This window comes from Sylvia atricapilla, chromosome 16, assembly GCF_009819655.1.
Source record: "Sylvia atricapilla isolate bSylAtr1 chromosome 16, bSylAtr1.pri, whole genome shotgun sequence".
NCBI classification, from domain to species: domain Eukaryota; kingdom Metazoa; phylum Chordata; class Aves; order Passeriformes; family Sylviidae; genus Sylvia; species Sylvia atricapilla.
The window spans coordinates 986,307-1,004,032 of NC_089155.1; the positions used below are offsets into that span (position 1 = coordinate 986,307).

General features: G+C 54.8%; 1 protein-coding gene across 1 annotated transcript in view; it reads right to left on the reverse strand.

Annotated features, from left to right (window-relative positions):
• The window catches only part of CHD6 (chromodomain helicase DNA binding protein 6), a 93,098-nt gene that overhangs the window by 15,721 nt on the left and 59,651 nt on the right, over window positions 1–17,726 (reverse strand). The window contains 18 exon segments of the mRNA XM_066330502.1: window positions 721–940; window positions 1,599–1,656; window positions 2,325–2,385; window positions 2,625–2,754; window positions 3,323–3,426; window positions 4,371–4,460; window positions 5,044–5,203; window positions 8,467–8,666; window positions 9,072–9,274; window positions 10,551–10,661; window positions 11,361–11,540; window positions 11,932–12,096; window positions 12,606–12,801; window positions 13,299–13,509; window positions 13,965–14,220; window positions 14,993–15,136; window positions 16,706–16,882; window positions 17,311–17,554. Coding sequence (XP_066186599.1) covers window positions 721–940; window positions 1,599–1,656; window positions 2,325–2,385; window positions 2,625–2,754; window positions 3,323–3,426; window positions 4,371–4,460; window positions 5,044–5,203; window positions 8,467–8,666; window positions 9,072–9,274; window positions 10,551–10,661; window positions 11,361–11,540; window positions 11,932–12,096; window positions 12,606–12,801; window positions 13,299–13,509; window positions 13,965–14,220; window positions 14,993–15,136; window positions 16,706–16,882; window positions 17,311–17,554 — 2,910 coding nt within the window.

A 17,726-nucleotide genomic window follows, 5' to 3' on the forward strand; every position in this document is an offset into this window, starting at 1 on the left:
GGGACAGGTTCACAGGAGGCAAAACAACTGAGGGCTGGTGACCACAGAGAGTCCCAGTCTCAGAATGGCACAGGAGACTGCCAGCCAATGGCAGCAGCATCACCCTGTGCACACCCTCCCAATGACTGCAGCCATTCAGGATGGCGTGGGCAACTCCTGAGTACTTCAGCTCCTTGGGAAACTCCAAGGTGCTGGGACAGTCGCAAACCCTTCCCACACAAATTAAATGGGAGCACAGTGCAACCAGGATATGTCACCACTTGGCTCCAGAGGCCATGATCAGGAGGCAAAGCCAGTGATGTGAGAGCCACAAGGGTTGGAAGGGGACTGCTCACAGGCTGTGACAGTACTCATCTGTCACCACGCTTATCCACAGTGTGTCCCAAGGACACAACTCTCCTCTGCTGAGGCTGTCCCCTGGTCTGGCAGACACTGGATTTTACCCTGAAGAGCTGCCCTCTCACTTCCTTTCAGTGTCACCACTGGCTACCCATGAACTTCAGTTTGCAGTAGAGGCTGCTCCCTGGCTGGGCTGGGTGCTGGAGCAGCAAGGCTTCCATGGCTCAGAGCACACTCCCTGCCCAGCAAGGACCCATGTGACTCCACGCCCTGGGCAGCTGACAGCACAGACAGCTCTGGTGACAATTTACCTGGGTCAATTCTAGGGGCCGAGGAATTCAAGTGGGCTAAATCAGCTTTGTAAAGGTTCTGCTGCTTTACCTTTTCTGCATTTCTTTGTTCACTGAGTCCATCTCAGAGGCTCTCCGGAACATCTCATCCTGCAGCCAGTAGCCATGGTTACCAGGCACCAGCATCTCGGTGCGGGGAGGCAGCTCCTTGCGGTTGCAGCGCTGGTAGACGGTGACAAGTCGCCGCAGTCTGGCCGTGAGTGCAGAGGAGACAGGCCAGCAGGATCTGTCTGAGTCAGAGCCATCCTGGGCTTCAAACATCAGCAAGGACATTAGTATTTAGCACACACGAAAAGCCACAGGTTCCTACATCCTCTGGCAAGCTTCAAGAGCTTCCTCCCACCTTCTGCCTCCCATGGGGAGCATCAGCGATCACGGTCATGAGTAGGGGGCCACGTGACCACCCCTGGGCCTGCTGGCTCACAGCCTCACCATATCTTAGCTTCCTTCAGAGAGAGTCCAGAGGCTGAGATCACGGTAAGAATGATGGCTCCAGGCCAAGCCATGCATGGGAGAAGACTGCAGCTCCCTCCTTAGCAGTGGGGCCAGCCAGCCCATGGCATATGCCAACACTGCCCACTGCAGAGACCTCACACGCTCATCTCATGCAGGCAACTGACATGGATAAGAGGAGGCTAATAGCTTCCAGTCACCCTGGGGCTTTGGCTGGAATCACTCAGAACCCTGTTTGTCCTGCCACAGGGCCCATCCATGGGTCATCTGTGAGTCTGCGCATGAGACCCCCTGCCCAGGTTGAGCTGCCTCACCTACTAACACAGAGCAGCATGTCCCTCCAGCCCAGCAATGTGTCCCTCCCACCAAGCAGTGCCTGGGGTGGCACTCAGGCTTGGCTGTGCCACACCAAAGCCTGGGAAGCCATGGATCACACTGCAGGAGACACGGCCTCACCTGCCGCTGGTTCATCCCGCTTCTCACTGGCTTCACCCACCCCAACAGCCACGATGTCCTGCAAAAGGAAACGATCAGACAGGGCTCAACCCCACACAGAACCCCCCGTATCCACAGCCCCCCCCATCCTTGGCAGGGTGCAGGGTGGTGGGATGGGCAGAGCTGTGCGTCCAGTGCCCTTGGGCTCTGCATGCTGTGGCTGTGCTCAGCAGACAGGATCAGAGCTAACAGCTCAGAGAGGCCATTTTGGCCTGGAGGGAAGGATCACCACAGTGACAGGCTGTAGTGCCACTGCTCAGGACAGTAGCAGTGTGACTGCCTCCACTGTTCAAACAACTCCTGCACTCTCCTGTGCCGTCCCATTCTCTAATTTTCCTCCTCCCCAAACCATTTCTTTTGGAACATCCCTGACTCCTCTGCCAGGGTCCCAAATAGCTCCTGAAGCCAAACAAGACTGAGAACCAGCATTCCTGGGCATCCCAGTCCTCAATACCCCTCAGCTCCCCACGAGGAAGATGCTGCCCAGGTCCACAGGTAACACAGAGAAGCCAGCAGAAGCTGTGCTGCAGGGAGCAGAGGCAATGCACACAAGATGGGGCACAGACAAGGCAGACCAGCCATACTAGCTCCCTACTGCCCTGCAGCAGAGCTGATGGAGCCAAGCCTGCACCACATGGCAGGCTGGGCAGCATCAGATGTGTATCTAACGCTGTGAATCCCACTCACCTCCTGTTTTGACAGCCCCTCCAGCTTTTCTCCACTGCCCTCTTCTTTTTCCACGCTGCCCCTAGGTGAGAGAGCGAACAGTTCCTGGTAGTGGCAGCACAGGCCCTGTGGCTGTGCCAGTTCTCCAGCACCAAGAAGCAAAGAATTTGAGCTCATGTCGTCCCTCCACCTCATACTGGGGACCAGCTCCCTTCTGCCCCCCCCTACATGCACAGAAACACAGCCTGCTCCCTCCCTCCACCGCACTGCCCCAGGAGTGAGCCACGCTGCTGTGAGAACTTGGCTCCATCCCCTGCCCACCTTTCGGCAGCATCCTGTGCCCCATCGCTGACGCCCTGCTCCGCAGAGAGCAGCTTCTCGTCTGGCATGCCCACCTTCTCCAGGAAACACAGCGCGGGGTCCGCCCGCATGGCATTGTACCGTTCATAACCTGCCACGCCATCAAGACAGACAGACAGACAGCACAGAGCAAGGCCTGAGCCTGGTTCAGAAAAACCTCCTGCTTCTGTGACACAGCTCCCCACCTGGCTCTCACTCCCTCTGGGCTGCCATGAGCCCAGAAGTTCACAACACTTTCTCAAAAGCTGCTAATGACTCTGCAGCCCTGAAAGGTCAGCCTTTCTATCCTACCCAGCAGCAGCACAGCCACCATGAAGGGTGCAGCTGGGGCAAACAACCCCGTATCTCCTGGAAGCCACACCAGGACTCCACGACCGAGGCAAAGAAAAGATCTGTGCCTTTCTCCCCACCCTCACACAGCAACTGCACACTGCTCCTGGCAAACCAGAGTCTACCGTGAGATCTGGCAGGGCCACCCTGGGCACCATGGGGTGCCTGTTCCCCACCCAAACATGCTGCTGGCACGTGGGAAGAGCTCTCCTGGCCCTGTGTGGAGCATGACCACAGCTCTGGCCCTTGTACTGACACACTATCTCCTCCAGTACCAGAGATACTCATTCCCTTACACACCAGCACCCACCAGACAGCTGGGTACACACCGTGCTTGAAGACGCCGATGAGCAGGGATTTATCGGCTTCGGCATTCCACCAGTCCACTGGGATCTCCACATAGTCAATGTCTGGTAGCAGCACATCCAGCTCCCTGTGGCAGACATGGTATCAACACCCCGCTCCCGGTCTCACCAGACAATAAGGGGCACTGGGCACTGCTCAGAAGGGACAGGGAGAGGCAGGAGCCACCTTGCTGGCTTGGGGACAGCTAATGAACACTGGCCTGGGACACCACCATGATATAGGTACACGCCTCCCTGGAGTCAAAGAGCTGGAGCCTTGGCTCCGCCACAACCCGCTGCCCTCCTGCTCCTCTTTCTCTAGGGCAGAGGGTACCCCCAGCCTCTCTCCCCTCCCACCCAAGCAACATCAGAGGACTGAAGATCCCATCTGACCTGAACAGCATCTCTAGAGATAAAACACTTCACACCTACCAAGCCCAAAAGAACCGTGTCTCCCCACATACATTGGTGCTGATGGAGCTGTGCTAGGGAAGGCAGCAGCCTCTACTTGGGAAAATTACGCTTTTAAGCTCAGCATATCACGCTTCTCTGACAAGCACTGAGAGCTGAGTCTTTGCACAAAGGTCAAGAGCTGCCAGGCTGCAGCTCACTGCTCATTACAGAGCCTACGAGTCTCACTGTTCCCAGCGCTAGGAGGGACTGCAGGCCACAGTGATGGGGCATGCTCTGCTCTGAGGCCTGGCCCTGAGACTGGCAGCAGTCTCTGTGGACTCCCACTTGGATAAGGGCCCATTTGTCTAGCAGCACACAGACCCATTTCCCTGCAGCGTGTCCCTGTAAGTCCCCACCGCCCCCAGGCTGGTGCTACAGTCTCAGAACTGCCTCAGCAGGGTTGCCGTGGCTGCAGTCTCTGCACAGGCAGGGTGCCTGCCTGAGGGTGAACTTTTGCCTGAGGAAGACCTGGGGTCTGATTCATGTGGAGCTGCAGAGAGCCCAGATGTGGCCAGGTTGGACACCTGTGGCAGCACTCAAGCCCGAGAAGCCTTGCAGGGGTTCACTGTAAGCTCCCTACCTGGCAGGGGTCCCCTCAAAGGCTTTATCCGCAGCCTCCCCCAGCACTTCAGCCTTCAGGTAGTAGAGCATTCGCACCCGCAGCAGAACCCTGTCCCGGGCGGCAGAGAGGTCAGCAAGGCCAGCAAAACCTGCTGGACACCATGTTTTCCCACGCTGAAGGACCTACTTCCATAATGCAGGATGGGCAGTGACTATGCAGTGTCGTGCCACACTGCCCAGCCCTGTGACCTGGCCAGAGGGTCGCTGCTCAGGACATGGCTTCCATGAGCTGGAGGGGAATGAGGGTGCTCCAGCAGTGGGAGAATGGTGATACTCTGTGGGCTGTGAGACCTTCACAGCTCCCTCCCACCCTCCAAACACTTAAGGCCCTCAGCCCACAGTCTCCATGAGCCAATGTAGGCTCCCGAAAGGGGGAATGGTTTTAAACTAAAAGAGAAAAGATTTGGATTAGATGTTAGGAAGGAATACTTCACTGTGAGGGTGGTGAGGCCTCAGCACAGGTTGCCAGAGAAGCTGTGGCTGCCCCATCCCTGGAAGTGTTCAAGGACAGGTTGGACAGAGTTTGGAGCTTGGGATAATGGAAGAAATCTCTGCCCTCAGCCAGGGTAATGTAATAAGATGTTCTTTAAGGCTCCTTCCAACCCAAACCACTCCATGATTCTATGACTCACTTGTTGCAGTGTTGTTTGAGGTGCTTCTTGTAGCTGTCATCATGGAGCACCACCTCGGGGTTGCAGGTGGCGAGCCAGTCTGCATTCTTTATCTCAGGAAGCAGCATCTGGTTCTTTGTCTTCTTCCCCTTCCTGCCTCTGGGCACTGGTGCTGACAAGCCTGTAACAGCGAGTGTCAGCCAATGAGCAACATAAGCACCACTGGCACAGCCTGGCACTGCCACCAGGCACCTCCAGTATTGGAGGCAGGGTGGGGCATCAGAGCTGGGGGAACCTATGGAGAGCTCCTGGCTGCAGCCTGGAGAGCCAAGGAGAGGAAGTGCATGGGGCAAACACAGAGCATGGGCGAGTCCATCTCTGTGACAAACTTGGGGATCACCACAGAAACTGAACTGTGTGTTCTCAGTGCAATGCTGAGCCCAAATGATTACACAGCCCCTCGATGTGTAAAAATCAGAAGGCACAAAGCATGGAAGGCACCTTGGTCCTGGTCACAGCCCTCGGAGACTTACTTACACTCCAGCCACCTCTGAAGGTCACTGTATGGGGACAGTTATTCAGGACAAGAGTTTAAACAAGAAGTTCACAAATGATCAAAGAGCAGCAGACCTGCTGATCTGATCTGTAAGAGCTGTTTCTTATACCATGTATCTGGAGCAGGGCTGGGGGGAACTGGATCGCTGCAAAGGGGCTAAGGTACCAACGGGAAAGGGAATGCAATCCCATCTGCCTGACAAAGATAAAATGAGATCCAGCGGCTAGAGATGAAAATTAAATGCATTTTAACCTTAAAATAAGGTGTGAGTTCACAGCAGAAAGTGGAAATAACTCCTAGTAGGGCCACTGTTGTTTGGAATCTCCAGAGAGGGATAAGCTGCCTCCCTGGACAGCTGCTCTTGAGGTAGGAACTGCAAACATGAAGGCGAGAAGGGGAAAGGATGCCTGAGCAGTCCCATCGCATCTGTCTGGTCTTGTGACACCAGTGAAGAAGAGAAAATGTCATCATGTCATCAACTCCTGCATAAAGTCTGCAGCTGCATGACAGAACAAGGGCTGTGGCCCAGCTGGCTGCTGGAGGCCTGCAGTAAGCACCAGGTCCCCAGCACTTAACTGGCCTGACAAACTCTGGGCAAATGCTGCTTCCTCAGCAGCCTGGCCTATTCCAGGATGAAAGGCAGGATAATGCTAGATCAGAGCAGAGCTCTGAGTTGGACTGTCTGGGTGCTGTGCTCACCCCTTTTGATCACACGGATGTGGGATTGAGAAGAGCTCCATGATGCCATAGCAAGGGCTGAAGGTTGCTGTTCTTTCTGCACATCAGGAATGGAGCACAACTTGCCCAGTCAGCTCTCTGCAGACATGAGTGGTACCTGAGGCTGCCTGGGGAACCACAGCAGTTGCTGCTGAAGGACTTTTTGATTGAGGAAGGAGCATTGCTCTGCACTGCAGTGCTCTGCTTCTGCTCTTCTCCAACTCCTGACATCAGGCTGAGATGTCATTGCTCCTCTGGCCCAGACAACATAGAGGTTTCCCAGGTGGGAAAAGCCATTTTAAAGAGTTGATGGAGAAGCCCCTGGTCGCTTTGCTGGTCAATATTCAATGCTCTTGCACTAAAGCAATCCTGACCCTTTGCTGAAACCATGGCTTGTCCATTACTTGGCATTATCTAAATCAAGCCTACTCATATCAGCAGATCTGCTTCTGACTCTTGTTCTGCTCCCCACAGCAAAACTCTCAAGCCCATTCCCTGCTCTCAGGGCTGGGCTGTGTGGCAACAGCAGGAAGCAGCACTGTCAAAGTGACTCCCACTGCAGGAGGTGACTGGAATAACTTATGGCAGCCACCAAAAGCCACATCCTTGGACCTCATGCTGCAAAATCTGTTGGACACTTCCAAGCAGAAGAAAATTATGATGTTTGGTTTTAAGCACCAACTATGATGCACTTGGCACTCAGCAGCATCACCACTCCAGAACAACCTTCCCTGTGCTCCACCATCTGAGAACAGAAGTCCCAGGTTTCAGCCCAGCTCCCTGATGTTAAAAGCAGTCTGGACAGTTCCAGGCTCCTCACTACTCACCTTGTACCACAAGTCACAAGTACAGAACAAGCAGCACATGGCTGCTGGGCTCTGACTCCCTGAGGGACACTGTGGCCTCCCCCAGCCCTACGCACCTGTCTTGAGAGCCACAGGACCCAGGCACTGTGTTGTAAGGTCAGCCGGAGCCCTCTGGAACAGCAGGCAGTGACCATGTGTCCCAGGCCACAAGCCCAGATCCAGGGAGCCAACAGCCACCCTGTGCTCACAGATGAAGACAAAGGCTGCATGGCTGCCTCATTCACAAGATGGGCTCTGTGGCTGCCCCAGCCTCAGGGGAGCCCACAGAAAGCAGCCACTGTGCTGCAGGTGGATAGACCAATCTGCAGTGTCCATCACTGAGCCAGAGCTAGAGCCAGAGCAGAGAGCAGGGCTGGAAAGCCTCTGGGTGACCTGTCTGAAGCTGAGGAAACACTGGAAACTTCTATACAACAGAATACAGACACCTCTAGCCAACAGATGCAATTACAAATCTGACATGGGACACGACACATGAACCTCAGACACACTGCCTCTGAGTAGAGAGAGAACAGCAAGGCCCAGGACAACACAGAGTGAGAGAAGGCAGCATCACCTAGGGAGCACTATGCATTGTTTTAGTCTCAGGACAAACCTATCAGGGCAGGCACTGCAGACCAGTAGGTCTAGGACAAGCACTATGACAAAGGGAAACAAAATCACAAAATCACAGAATATTCTGAGTTGGAAGGGACCCACAAGGATCACTGAGTCCAATTCTTAAGTGAACAGCCCATATGGGAATCAAACCCACAACCTTGGTGTGAGATGGATGTGCAGCTGCATCCCCAGCTTTCCCTGGTGCAGCTGTCCATACAGCCCAGAGGCACAGGCAGAGTCCTGCACTATGTCCATGCCATGCCCTGTGAGGTGCTGAGGGGCAGCCTGAAGCATGCTCATGCCCTGAGTGGAATCAGCACCCTCATCCCTATCATGCCCAACATGTTCATACGGTCATGGGGCCCATGAGCTCACTGCCCAGCATCTCCCTGCACAGGGGAACCGCGATGGTATTCACAGGCCAGAGAATTACCAGCACCTCTGCTCCACCACAAGGCTTGCTCTGCACTGAAAGCCAGAAAACAGCTTCTCTCACTCGGCCAGCCTCTGCTGCTGGCTCTGAGGGTGAGTGCGGAGGAGGTCAGCTCCATGGAAGCCCCCTTCTCTGTGCAGAGAGAATTGTAGTGCTGAAGCACAAACACTTGCAGACTGTTTCCATCAGGTGTGCTTTGAATTCTGCAGCCTCAGTCCCACAGGCTGGCCCAGGGCAACAGGTACAGATGCAATGGCAGAGAGAACACGCAATACCTGAGTGATTCTGCAGAGCCTGATTCTGGCCATCCTTCGTCGGTGTGATGAGATCCCAGATAAAACTCTTAATCTTCTCATCCCCCTTGTAATGTTTGACACAATACACCAGCAAGGCCCGACAAATCATCTCCATGTCCTTCTCATTCAGGTGCCACTTGAACCGCCCATGGGTCAGGATATCTTTCCAGCGTCCCCAGCTGAAACAGCAGGAACACAGAGTAAACACTCCTGTGCAACTTGAGACCTTGCTGGCACCTCTCTCCAGGAACTCCTGTGGGGGCACAGCTCTACCAGATCCCCTTGATAGGGATGCTTTGCCCACATATTACAGGAGCAGAGAGGGAGAGAGGTTTGCAAGACTGAACAGGGCAGAGGCAGGAGCAGACTCTGGAAGTGCCAACAGCCAGCTCATGCTTTCTCCTCCTAACTCTTCTTCTATCCCAAACATTTGCTTAGAGCCCGGGTCCCACCAGGGAGGTCACTGGTCAAGGAGGTAACACAGCAAGCAGGACAGATAGGAAGCAGCTGGTGCAGCCAATGGCCCACATGAGCACTGGGGTAGTTAGAGGCTGTGGCTGCACTTTCACAAGGGTGAGACTCACCCAAATATGAGCAGGTTCTTCTCCACACGGAAGCACTCAGCCCGCAGGTACCGCCGTGTCTTCTCGTTAAAGCGCCGTGAGCGTGTGGGTCGCTCATCCGAGTCACTGTCCAGCTCAGAGAACTCCATCAGCTCATCCTCTTCGAAGGAGTTGTAGTGTTTGGTTTGCTTCCGCACCCGCGGTCTGTCGATGACCAGGCTCTCCTGTGATGGACAGAGCAGAGAGCGTTCTCAGGTACAGTCAGAAACACTTGTATGTGCTCTTCTGGCCCCTGTCACCTGCGCTCTGCTCAGCCTCTGGCTCCTAGCTTGCCAGTCCTCTGCCTTACCATCACCTTCCCACTTGGATACCTGCTTCAAGTTACCTGTGTACAGTTCTGCCTGCACAAGTGACAACTCCTGGCCAGCACAAAATTCAGCCTGACTGATGACTGAAAATCAGTCTCTCTGTGTCCAAACTGCTGATTGCTAGCAGCTGACTCAGCTCTCACTCCTGGCCCTCTCTGCACTGCCTGTGACAAGTGTTGTGCTGAAGGCAGTGTAATTTCTGTGTCAGAGGGACAAGTGGGCTGGAACAGGAAAAGCAGCTTCCAAGAAGATGCAGGAGGGAGCAATATGAAATTAAATAGCACATACCTGCCCTCTCTGCTTACTCCACCCTGTTGGACGAATTAATGCCATGTAAATCTGCCTGGATTTCAGGCACATACAACATACACACACACACACACACACACACACACACACACTCTCCTATTGCTCCAGCTTGAGCAGTGACCTCTGCAGAGCTGCAAGGCCTCCCTCCTGCTGCTGTCTAAAACCATCTCTTACAGCACTGCTGCCTTAGCTGAAATTATGGCAGCGCCAGCACACTGGAGCCAGTGGCAGCACCTGGTGCCTGATGGAGAAGCTGGAAAGAGACATTTAAGCTGCAGCCAAGCCCATCCCCTCAGCAGGGCCAGCAGAGCATTGAGACCCCATCTGTCCCCTCCTGCCTCTTGACAGGCAGAGGCACCAGTCTGCCCTCATGAGAGGCAGCAGAGGGGCAGCTCCAATCTCTGCTCTCTGTGACCAGGGACAGAACCCACAGGAATGACTGGAGCTGCATCAGGGAAAGTTTCTTCCCCCAGAGGTTAGTCAGGTATTGACCAGGCTTCCCAGGGAATGGGGACAGCCCCAAGGCTGCCAGAGCTTTTTGCCAAGGAGCATTTGAACAATGCTCTCAAGCAGAGGGCGGGATTGTTGGGACTAGATGGAGTACAGACTGAGTACCCTGAAAGATCAGGGAGACACAGATCACCATGTGAAGAAATCAGGGCTTTAGTTAGAATTCCTGCGTCAGTCTTCCCTTGCAGTAATTCTTGATGCCCAACACAAACCTCTTCAGGAGCCCAGAGGAAGCATTCAGCTCACACTTGGACACCAGGCCACATGGTGTCAGATCAGTTGTAGGACACATGGGCCACAAACTGCATCCTACCTTTTCATTCTTGGCATCTGTATCGAGTTCTGCTATCTTGGCCCACTTCTGCCAGAAGTTGGGGTCATCTAAGGAAATGTCAGTTCTGTTTCCTGATGCTACAAAGCTGGCCTAGGAGAGAAAGAAGAGGAGTGAACAGGGTGCAACCCACCATCCAGGTGTGCTTTCTCCTATACAGAGACCCCCACACGCCTGTCTGAGTGCACAGTCTTGCTGCTGTGGGATGATACAGCCTAAGCTGATATTTGCCAGAGAGTTCTTTGTTTGCCTAAGGGAGCTGAACTCCTCTGTTCTGCAGCCATGCCTGACCCACTGTAAATGGAGCCTGGGTTGTGCAAGAGGAGGAGGGATAGACATGTCCACCTTAGTGGCCCCAGCAGGCACCAGCCAGAGCATAGCACAGAGCTGGCTCCTCAGGCTCTGGGGGTTTTGTCAGGCCCCACAGCACTCAGCTTCCATGGCACAGCAGCACCTGGCTTTGGACACCGTGCAACCCAGCAGTTGTGTCCTGCCACCATCCTGGGGTCCCTGTGTAGAGCCAGACCTCATGGCTGAACCCTCCTAGGCAGCCTGCCAGGCTGGTGGCCCCTCCTCAATGCTCTGCTGACCACCAGAGAGACAGGAGACCACACCAGCTGCAGTGCCCCAGCAAGGTCTGACTCCTGGGCACAGTGGGACAGCTGAGCTTGGCATCCATGTGGATATGTCTCCACACAGGTAGCAGGTGAGCTGACCACTACTGCCATGTATGTTCCCCTTCCTCCACCCCCAAAGGAAATCTCCCTTCCCTCCCAGTGGAGCACAGCATACCTTTGCAAATGTGGAGCCCTTCCCTTCAGACTGGATTGTGATGGTCTGTGTCCTGCGCTGGAGGATCTGATCAATGTCTTCCTCACAGAACTTCGACCCCTCATCCTCCTCATCCATGAGTGCGCCGTAGGCACCCTTCCGCAGCAGGTCCTCCACCTCCACCTTGGAGAGCTGTTGAACCTGCCCAAAGCACAGGGGCATCACCAACCCAGCCAGCAACCATGACCACTGCACAACAGGAGAAGGCTCCTCCCTCTACTCCCAGAGAAAGGGCCCCAAGCCAATCCAGACTTGATGCTGTTAAAGCAAAGAGGTCACTTCAAAACTCTTCCTGAGAGATTGTCAGGAATTTTGGTCCATGCCATCCCGGACACAGCATCACATATCCCCTATCCTCATGGCAGTGCAGAACAGCCTGGCAGGCTAAAGAGCAGCAGTGCGAGTATGTGGGACTGGGCTCTCTTTCCCCAAAGCCTGCCCAGTCCCTGCTCTGACCTGGCAGTGACTTGCAAGAGGAGGAGAGATCTCCTGCAGAAGCTCCCAGCTGGCCCTGCTCCAGCAACCAACCTACCCCATTGGTGCTGCCCTTGCGATTGATGTCCTGCAGCACAGCTTTATCCAGGCCCAGCTTCAGGCTGGCCTTGTCGAACATCTCCCGCTCATAGGAGTTCCTGGTGATGAGGCGATAGACCTTCACGGCCTTGCTTTGCCCGATCCGGTGGCAGCGAGCTTGAGCCTATCAGTACAGGGGGCATGGTGTCAGTGCAGGGAGCCCACCTGGATGAGGACCGTTGTGGCTTGTGGCACCCTACATCACCATCTACACTTACCCACCTGACCCGCAGCCACCTCCCATCCACCACAGCACCCTCATTCCCTGCCTGTGGCTGACTTGGCAGGGCTCTGGCACAGCCTGCACAGCTGTGGAGCAGGAATGGGAGATCCCAGAACCCTCAGCAAGAACAGAGGCCTCAGGCTGGAGCCCTGGCTCTCTGCAGATTTGGCACACAACATTGTACCCACTCCAAAACCAGGCATAGTTGCCTGCTCTTCTGTCTGTGCTTTCAAAACCACAGTATGATCTCCCCCATTTCCCTCTGCCCACATTCCTGCTAGCTGTCCTGGCATGGCACCTTATGCCCAGTACAGCTGGTGCTGCTGCCCTGTTCTCCCTGCCTCCTATCACAAGTGATAGGAACTGTGCCTCAGGACCTCCTGACAGCCTGGGCCTGCCCAGCCCATTACCTGCAGGTCATTCTGTGGGTTCCAGTCAGAATCAAAGATGATGCAGGTGTCGGCAGCAGTCAGGTTGATGCCCAGCCCACCTGCCCGTGTGCACAGGAGGAAGACAAAGCGATCCGAGTCGGGCTTGCAGAAGCGGTCGATGGCAGCCTGGCGCAGGTTGCCACGCACCCGCCCATCAATGCGCTCGTAGGTGTACCTGCTCAAGAGGAGGGAGAGGGTAGAACAAAATCACAGTGGGGCCTGAAGAGGCTGTGGCTTTCAAATCCCTTTCTGCTTCTTCTCCCAGGCTATGTGGGCACACCAGCCAGGAGTTACTGGCAGGGCCTATGCCCAGGTGGAGGCCCAGGCCCCATTAGCCTGCGTGCATTGAGGTTGCTCCCAAGAGTTATGCCTCTTATGGTGACAAAATCATCACAACCGCATGCATGGTGCATGGATATGAAGCTCACGGGAACCAGGACCACGGAAAGGACCTACTTCCATCTGGTCACTCTGAGGACTAGCCCTAGACTGTGCAAAATGAAAGGTCTGAGCTGCTTAGCTCTGGGGTCTCCACACCCACCATTAACAGACGGTAACTTGGATCCATTGGTATGTGGGCATGAATGGCCAAATCCCCAGCCTGTGTGTTCCATGTGCAGTGCATGGAAGTACTGTGGAGGAGCCATGGTGAATGCTGGAGCCTGTACTAACCGTCTCTGGATGAGATAGTCTTCCAGGATGTCAAGGCAGCGCACCATCTGTGAGAAGATGAGCACCTTGTGCCCACCAGCGATCAGCTTAGGAAGCAGCTTATCAATGAGAACCAGCTTCCCAGCTGCCTGGATCATTGCCTGTAGCTGGAAGTCTGGTGCCTCTGGAGAGTGTGTTTTACGGAAGTCTTCCAGGATCTTCTCCTCTGCCCCTGCCAGGTGAAAAGGGATGTGAGCTCTTGGCAAAGCTGGAAGGGCAGCTGCTCAGGGCAGCAGCAAGGGACCACATGAGCAACAGAACCCATGCAGTCAGAGCTAGGGAGGCTGGCTAGAGACCTCCTACAGACCCTCCACTCCAGGGACTGAACTTCTTCAGGGTTCACATCAGCTCTTGGCAGAAAAAGTCAGGTTGGGATGTTGGTCCTGTGTCAGAACATCCCCAAATACAGTGAGCCTCAGGAGATCCTGAGGTGCCCATCAGCAAGCAGCCCTTTGAGGGAGCTGAGCTTCCTGGGAAGGCAACAGGGCAGAGCACTACCACACCACCAGCAGATGGCTCAAGACCTGAGTTGGCTCGCCAGCTGGGCAAGCTGTGTTGGGAAAGAACAGTAAATGGTGCAGTGATACCTGTGTGTCGCCCCACACAACGCCCGTGCACAGCCCTCACCATTGATGAGGTATGGGTGATTGCAGCACTTGCGCAGCTCCATCATGGTATTGATGAGGTTGGGCATATTGTGCTGGTTGGCACCCTTGGAGAGAAAGGAGAAATTCTTCTCCAGGATGGCCCGGTAGTATTTCTTCTGGATATTGGTCAGCTCCACCTCAATGATGGTCTCCTGCTTGGGTGCCAGATTCTTCTCTACATCATCCTTCAGCCGTCGCAGCATCATGGGCTTCAGGATGGACTGCAGCTTCTTCACCTGCAGAGCAAGCGCAGACACTCACTGCCCTCTCTGCATGGCAAGCACAGGGGCTCAGCAGAGGTGTCTGCAAGACTGGAGCCTCCCCACACTGCAAACCCACTACACGTGATTCTGGAGCAGCTGCTCAGGGGATTGTTTGGACTCAGAGAGCCAGGACAACTTCAGGGGCTGGAGTCCTTGGGGCAGGCATGACCAGTCCCAGGCTATGAACTCCACATGCCTCTGCTGCCAGCAGCCTTAGATGTCTGATGCAGGAGGAGAGCTGAGAGTTTGGAAGGTAGCCGAGATGGCAGTTGCTTCATGCATCTGTGCCTGCTCCCAGAGAATGACAACTGCTGCGCAATTTCCACATTCAAAAGGCAGTGGGACAGCCCAGGCAACTAAGCAGCTTCCCATGACCCACACTCAAGGAGAGTTTTGGAGGAAGGCCCTCCAGGGGAACCTGACAAGGCTGACTGACACATGGATTTACTGACCCCTCCTTCCCCCTGCACTCTTGTTGCTCTCAGGGACAGACCAGGTGGGAGAGACAGGTGAGCTGTTCTACCCAGGCATGCAAGGGCAGCAGAGAGTCAGCTGGGAGCAGACCACTGCAGGGATGGGTCTCCCCTCCCCAGAGCAGTGTCAGGGGCTCTGTAACAACTTAACTTCTCCTGGTATGAGGAGTCCTATCCACTTCCATAAAGCACATGTCTGAAAGCATGCCTGGTTTAGTCACCAGTTGTCCCAGTGGCCTGTGCTAAGTCACCGGTATCATTCTTCCAGGTACCTGCTCCTCTGTCTTCAGGTCTCCAAACTCTTCCAGGAAGGCTGTCTCTGAGGGGAACTGCTGTGGCTCCAGAAAATTTAGGAGGCTGAAGAGCTCCTCTACCGAGTTCTGCAGGGGGGTCCCTGTCAGCAGCACCTTGTGCTCCTGGGAACACACAGGAAAGAAGAGGTTGAGGGCTCAACCCCATTAGCTGGGGTTGAAGGTGTCCCAAGAGCACAATGTTTCTTGTCTTCCAGCCTAAGAAGCACTCTGGGAGCACACAAACACACCCTGAGAGGCTTCCCTGGCCATGGTGACAGCCCTGACCAAGCCACTGCCACATGACACTGTCTTGTGGCTCTCAGGATGCTCCTGTGCACATGTTCCAGGCCAGTTCTGTGCAAAAATGGCCAAATCCAAGATCTCACACTGCTCCCAGGCACAGACCCTCAGGTAGGACTGTGCTGGCACTGGACAGGGATGCTGACAGAGCCCAAATTTCTGTGCAGCTGGGAGCAGGATGTCTGTCTTTGGAGCTCAGACAGAGCAAGAGGAAACATGACCCAGAGCCACAGAACACCAAGGGGCAGCAGTGGCTTGCTGCTAGGGCCAGTCTTAGCAGGGTGCTCCAAAATCAGCAAGGGCCAGTACTGCTGTGCACTGGGAACAAAGGAGAGCTCTCCTTATAGGTTCACCATGTAGGCAGATGTGCAGTAAAAGGAGATGGGGTCCAAACAATCCCCAAGACGTGGGGGTGTGAGGACCAGATGATCCTTCAAAGAGAATGCTCTCCCTCCCATGCCTGACAGCATGGGCTTGGGCTTCAGGCACCACCAGGTGCTGGTCCTAGTGCACCAGCTCCTCCATCCCAGCACTGCCAGAGCCTTGGGCTCACTAGTCAGGCTAATCCTTCTGCCCAGTCTAGTGCAGGAAATGTTCTCAGGGGTGGCCAGCTAGGAAAGAAGGGCAATTGTAAGGTGCGAGACTCCCACAGGACTTGTACAAAGGAAGATGATGGTTTAGAAGGGGGACCAGTAGCAGCCCTGCTTTGACCCAAGCTCACAACCCAGCAGAGCGCTGCATAAGACACAAAGTCAGGGGAAACAGCAGGGTCTTTTGGAACTTATGGGAGTCATAAGACTAATTATTTTCAGAGACCTGGCCCAGCTACAGATGAGTGTGATGGAAGCTAGGTACAGCTGGAAGATCCAAAGGGCCTGTTGGTTCTTGGTCCAAATAACAGCAGTGATGCTTTTCCCAGGGCTGGAAAAGAGCTGGACATTGAAATAATTTCTCAGAGCTCACTGAGCCCTTTGTTAACCCACCCTTGGCATGGACTGGTTCCGTGTTTGCACAGCAGTAAGAAACCAGCTCGAACACTACAGCCTTACCCAGTGTAGGGCACAAGGCACACCATGGCCAGGGTGCTGTTCAGGACTCGCCAGCAACTCTCCCCATGTGCTGCACAGCTTACACTGTGCTGCAAGGCTGGGGAGGGCTCTGGCAGGGAGCACCCCTAGATGGGAAGGCACAGGGGGAGTTAATATTCCACTTTGGCAAAAGTAAGTTTGTGAAGGCTGCAGGGCACCAGTGCCCCATCCATCAATGGGGCTCCTGGATGGTTTTTCTCCTGCCTGGCACATGGCCTGAGCTGCTGACAGTGCCATCTGAGTGCTCAACATGGCCATCTCCAGCCCACCCTGCTCCCAGTGAACCCGAGCAGGACATGCTCACCAGGGCCATGAGCTTCAGCCCCTCCAGGAGTTTGCAGTTCCTGTTCTTCAGGCGATGTGCCTCATCAATAACCACACAGCGCCACTGGATCTTCTTCAGCTCTGGGCAGTCAGCAAGGATCATCTCAAAGGTGGTGATAACCACCTGGAACTTGAAGATCCCAGGGAGAGGGTTACCCTAGGGAAACAGAAACCAGACTTTGAGTCCTGCAGGGTGGCAGCACACTGTCAGACTTCCTGTCTGACAGCATCAGTGTAAGCATCTGACTCTGAGCTGGAATTTCCTCAGATCTCTCTCAAGCATTGGGCAGGTTTCTGCAAGCCTCCTTGGTGGCCACAGGCTGTGTATCTCCAAACAGACACGGCCCCAGGGCAGGCACATAGGCCTGGACAAGAACCAGGGCTAGGCTGCTCCCTCCCTGTTCTGCACGAGTCGTGCCTGTTCACTCATACCCAGCGCAACTTGAATCCATGCCAGCAAATGGAGCTGTAAAGATCACATTTCCCTCTCCAAACGAACAAGCTCCACAGGCAGCTCAGTGCTTCCCAAGCAGAGGAAGCCAGGGCTGGGGGACGCATCCTGGGAGGGCTGTGTGCATCAGTCACCTGTGTGTCCCTGTACACCATCTCGTACTGTTGGATCATCTGCCGGCTGATCTGGCTGCCATGGTACACAATGGCGTTCATCTCCGTCCAGGTGCGGAACTCCCTCTCCCAGTTCGTGATGGTGGAGAGAGGTGCGATGATGAGGAAGGGGCCATGGATGCCCATCAGGAATATCTCTGAGAGGAAAGTGATTGACTGGATTGTCTTCCCCAACCCCATCTCGTCAGCCAGGATGCAGTTCTTCCTGCAGAGATGGATAGGGTCAGGTCAGTGTGGCGCTTGGGGGCAGAAAACACTCGGTCACCGACTCTTTGATGGGATGTCAGGCACACCACCTCTGCCCACATTTCTCTGACCCTGCAGCATAGAGCACGGAGGGACTCTGATATAGTGGCCCAAATCTGTCTGGATAAGCC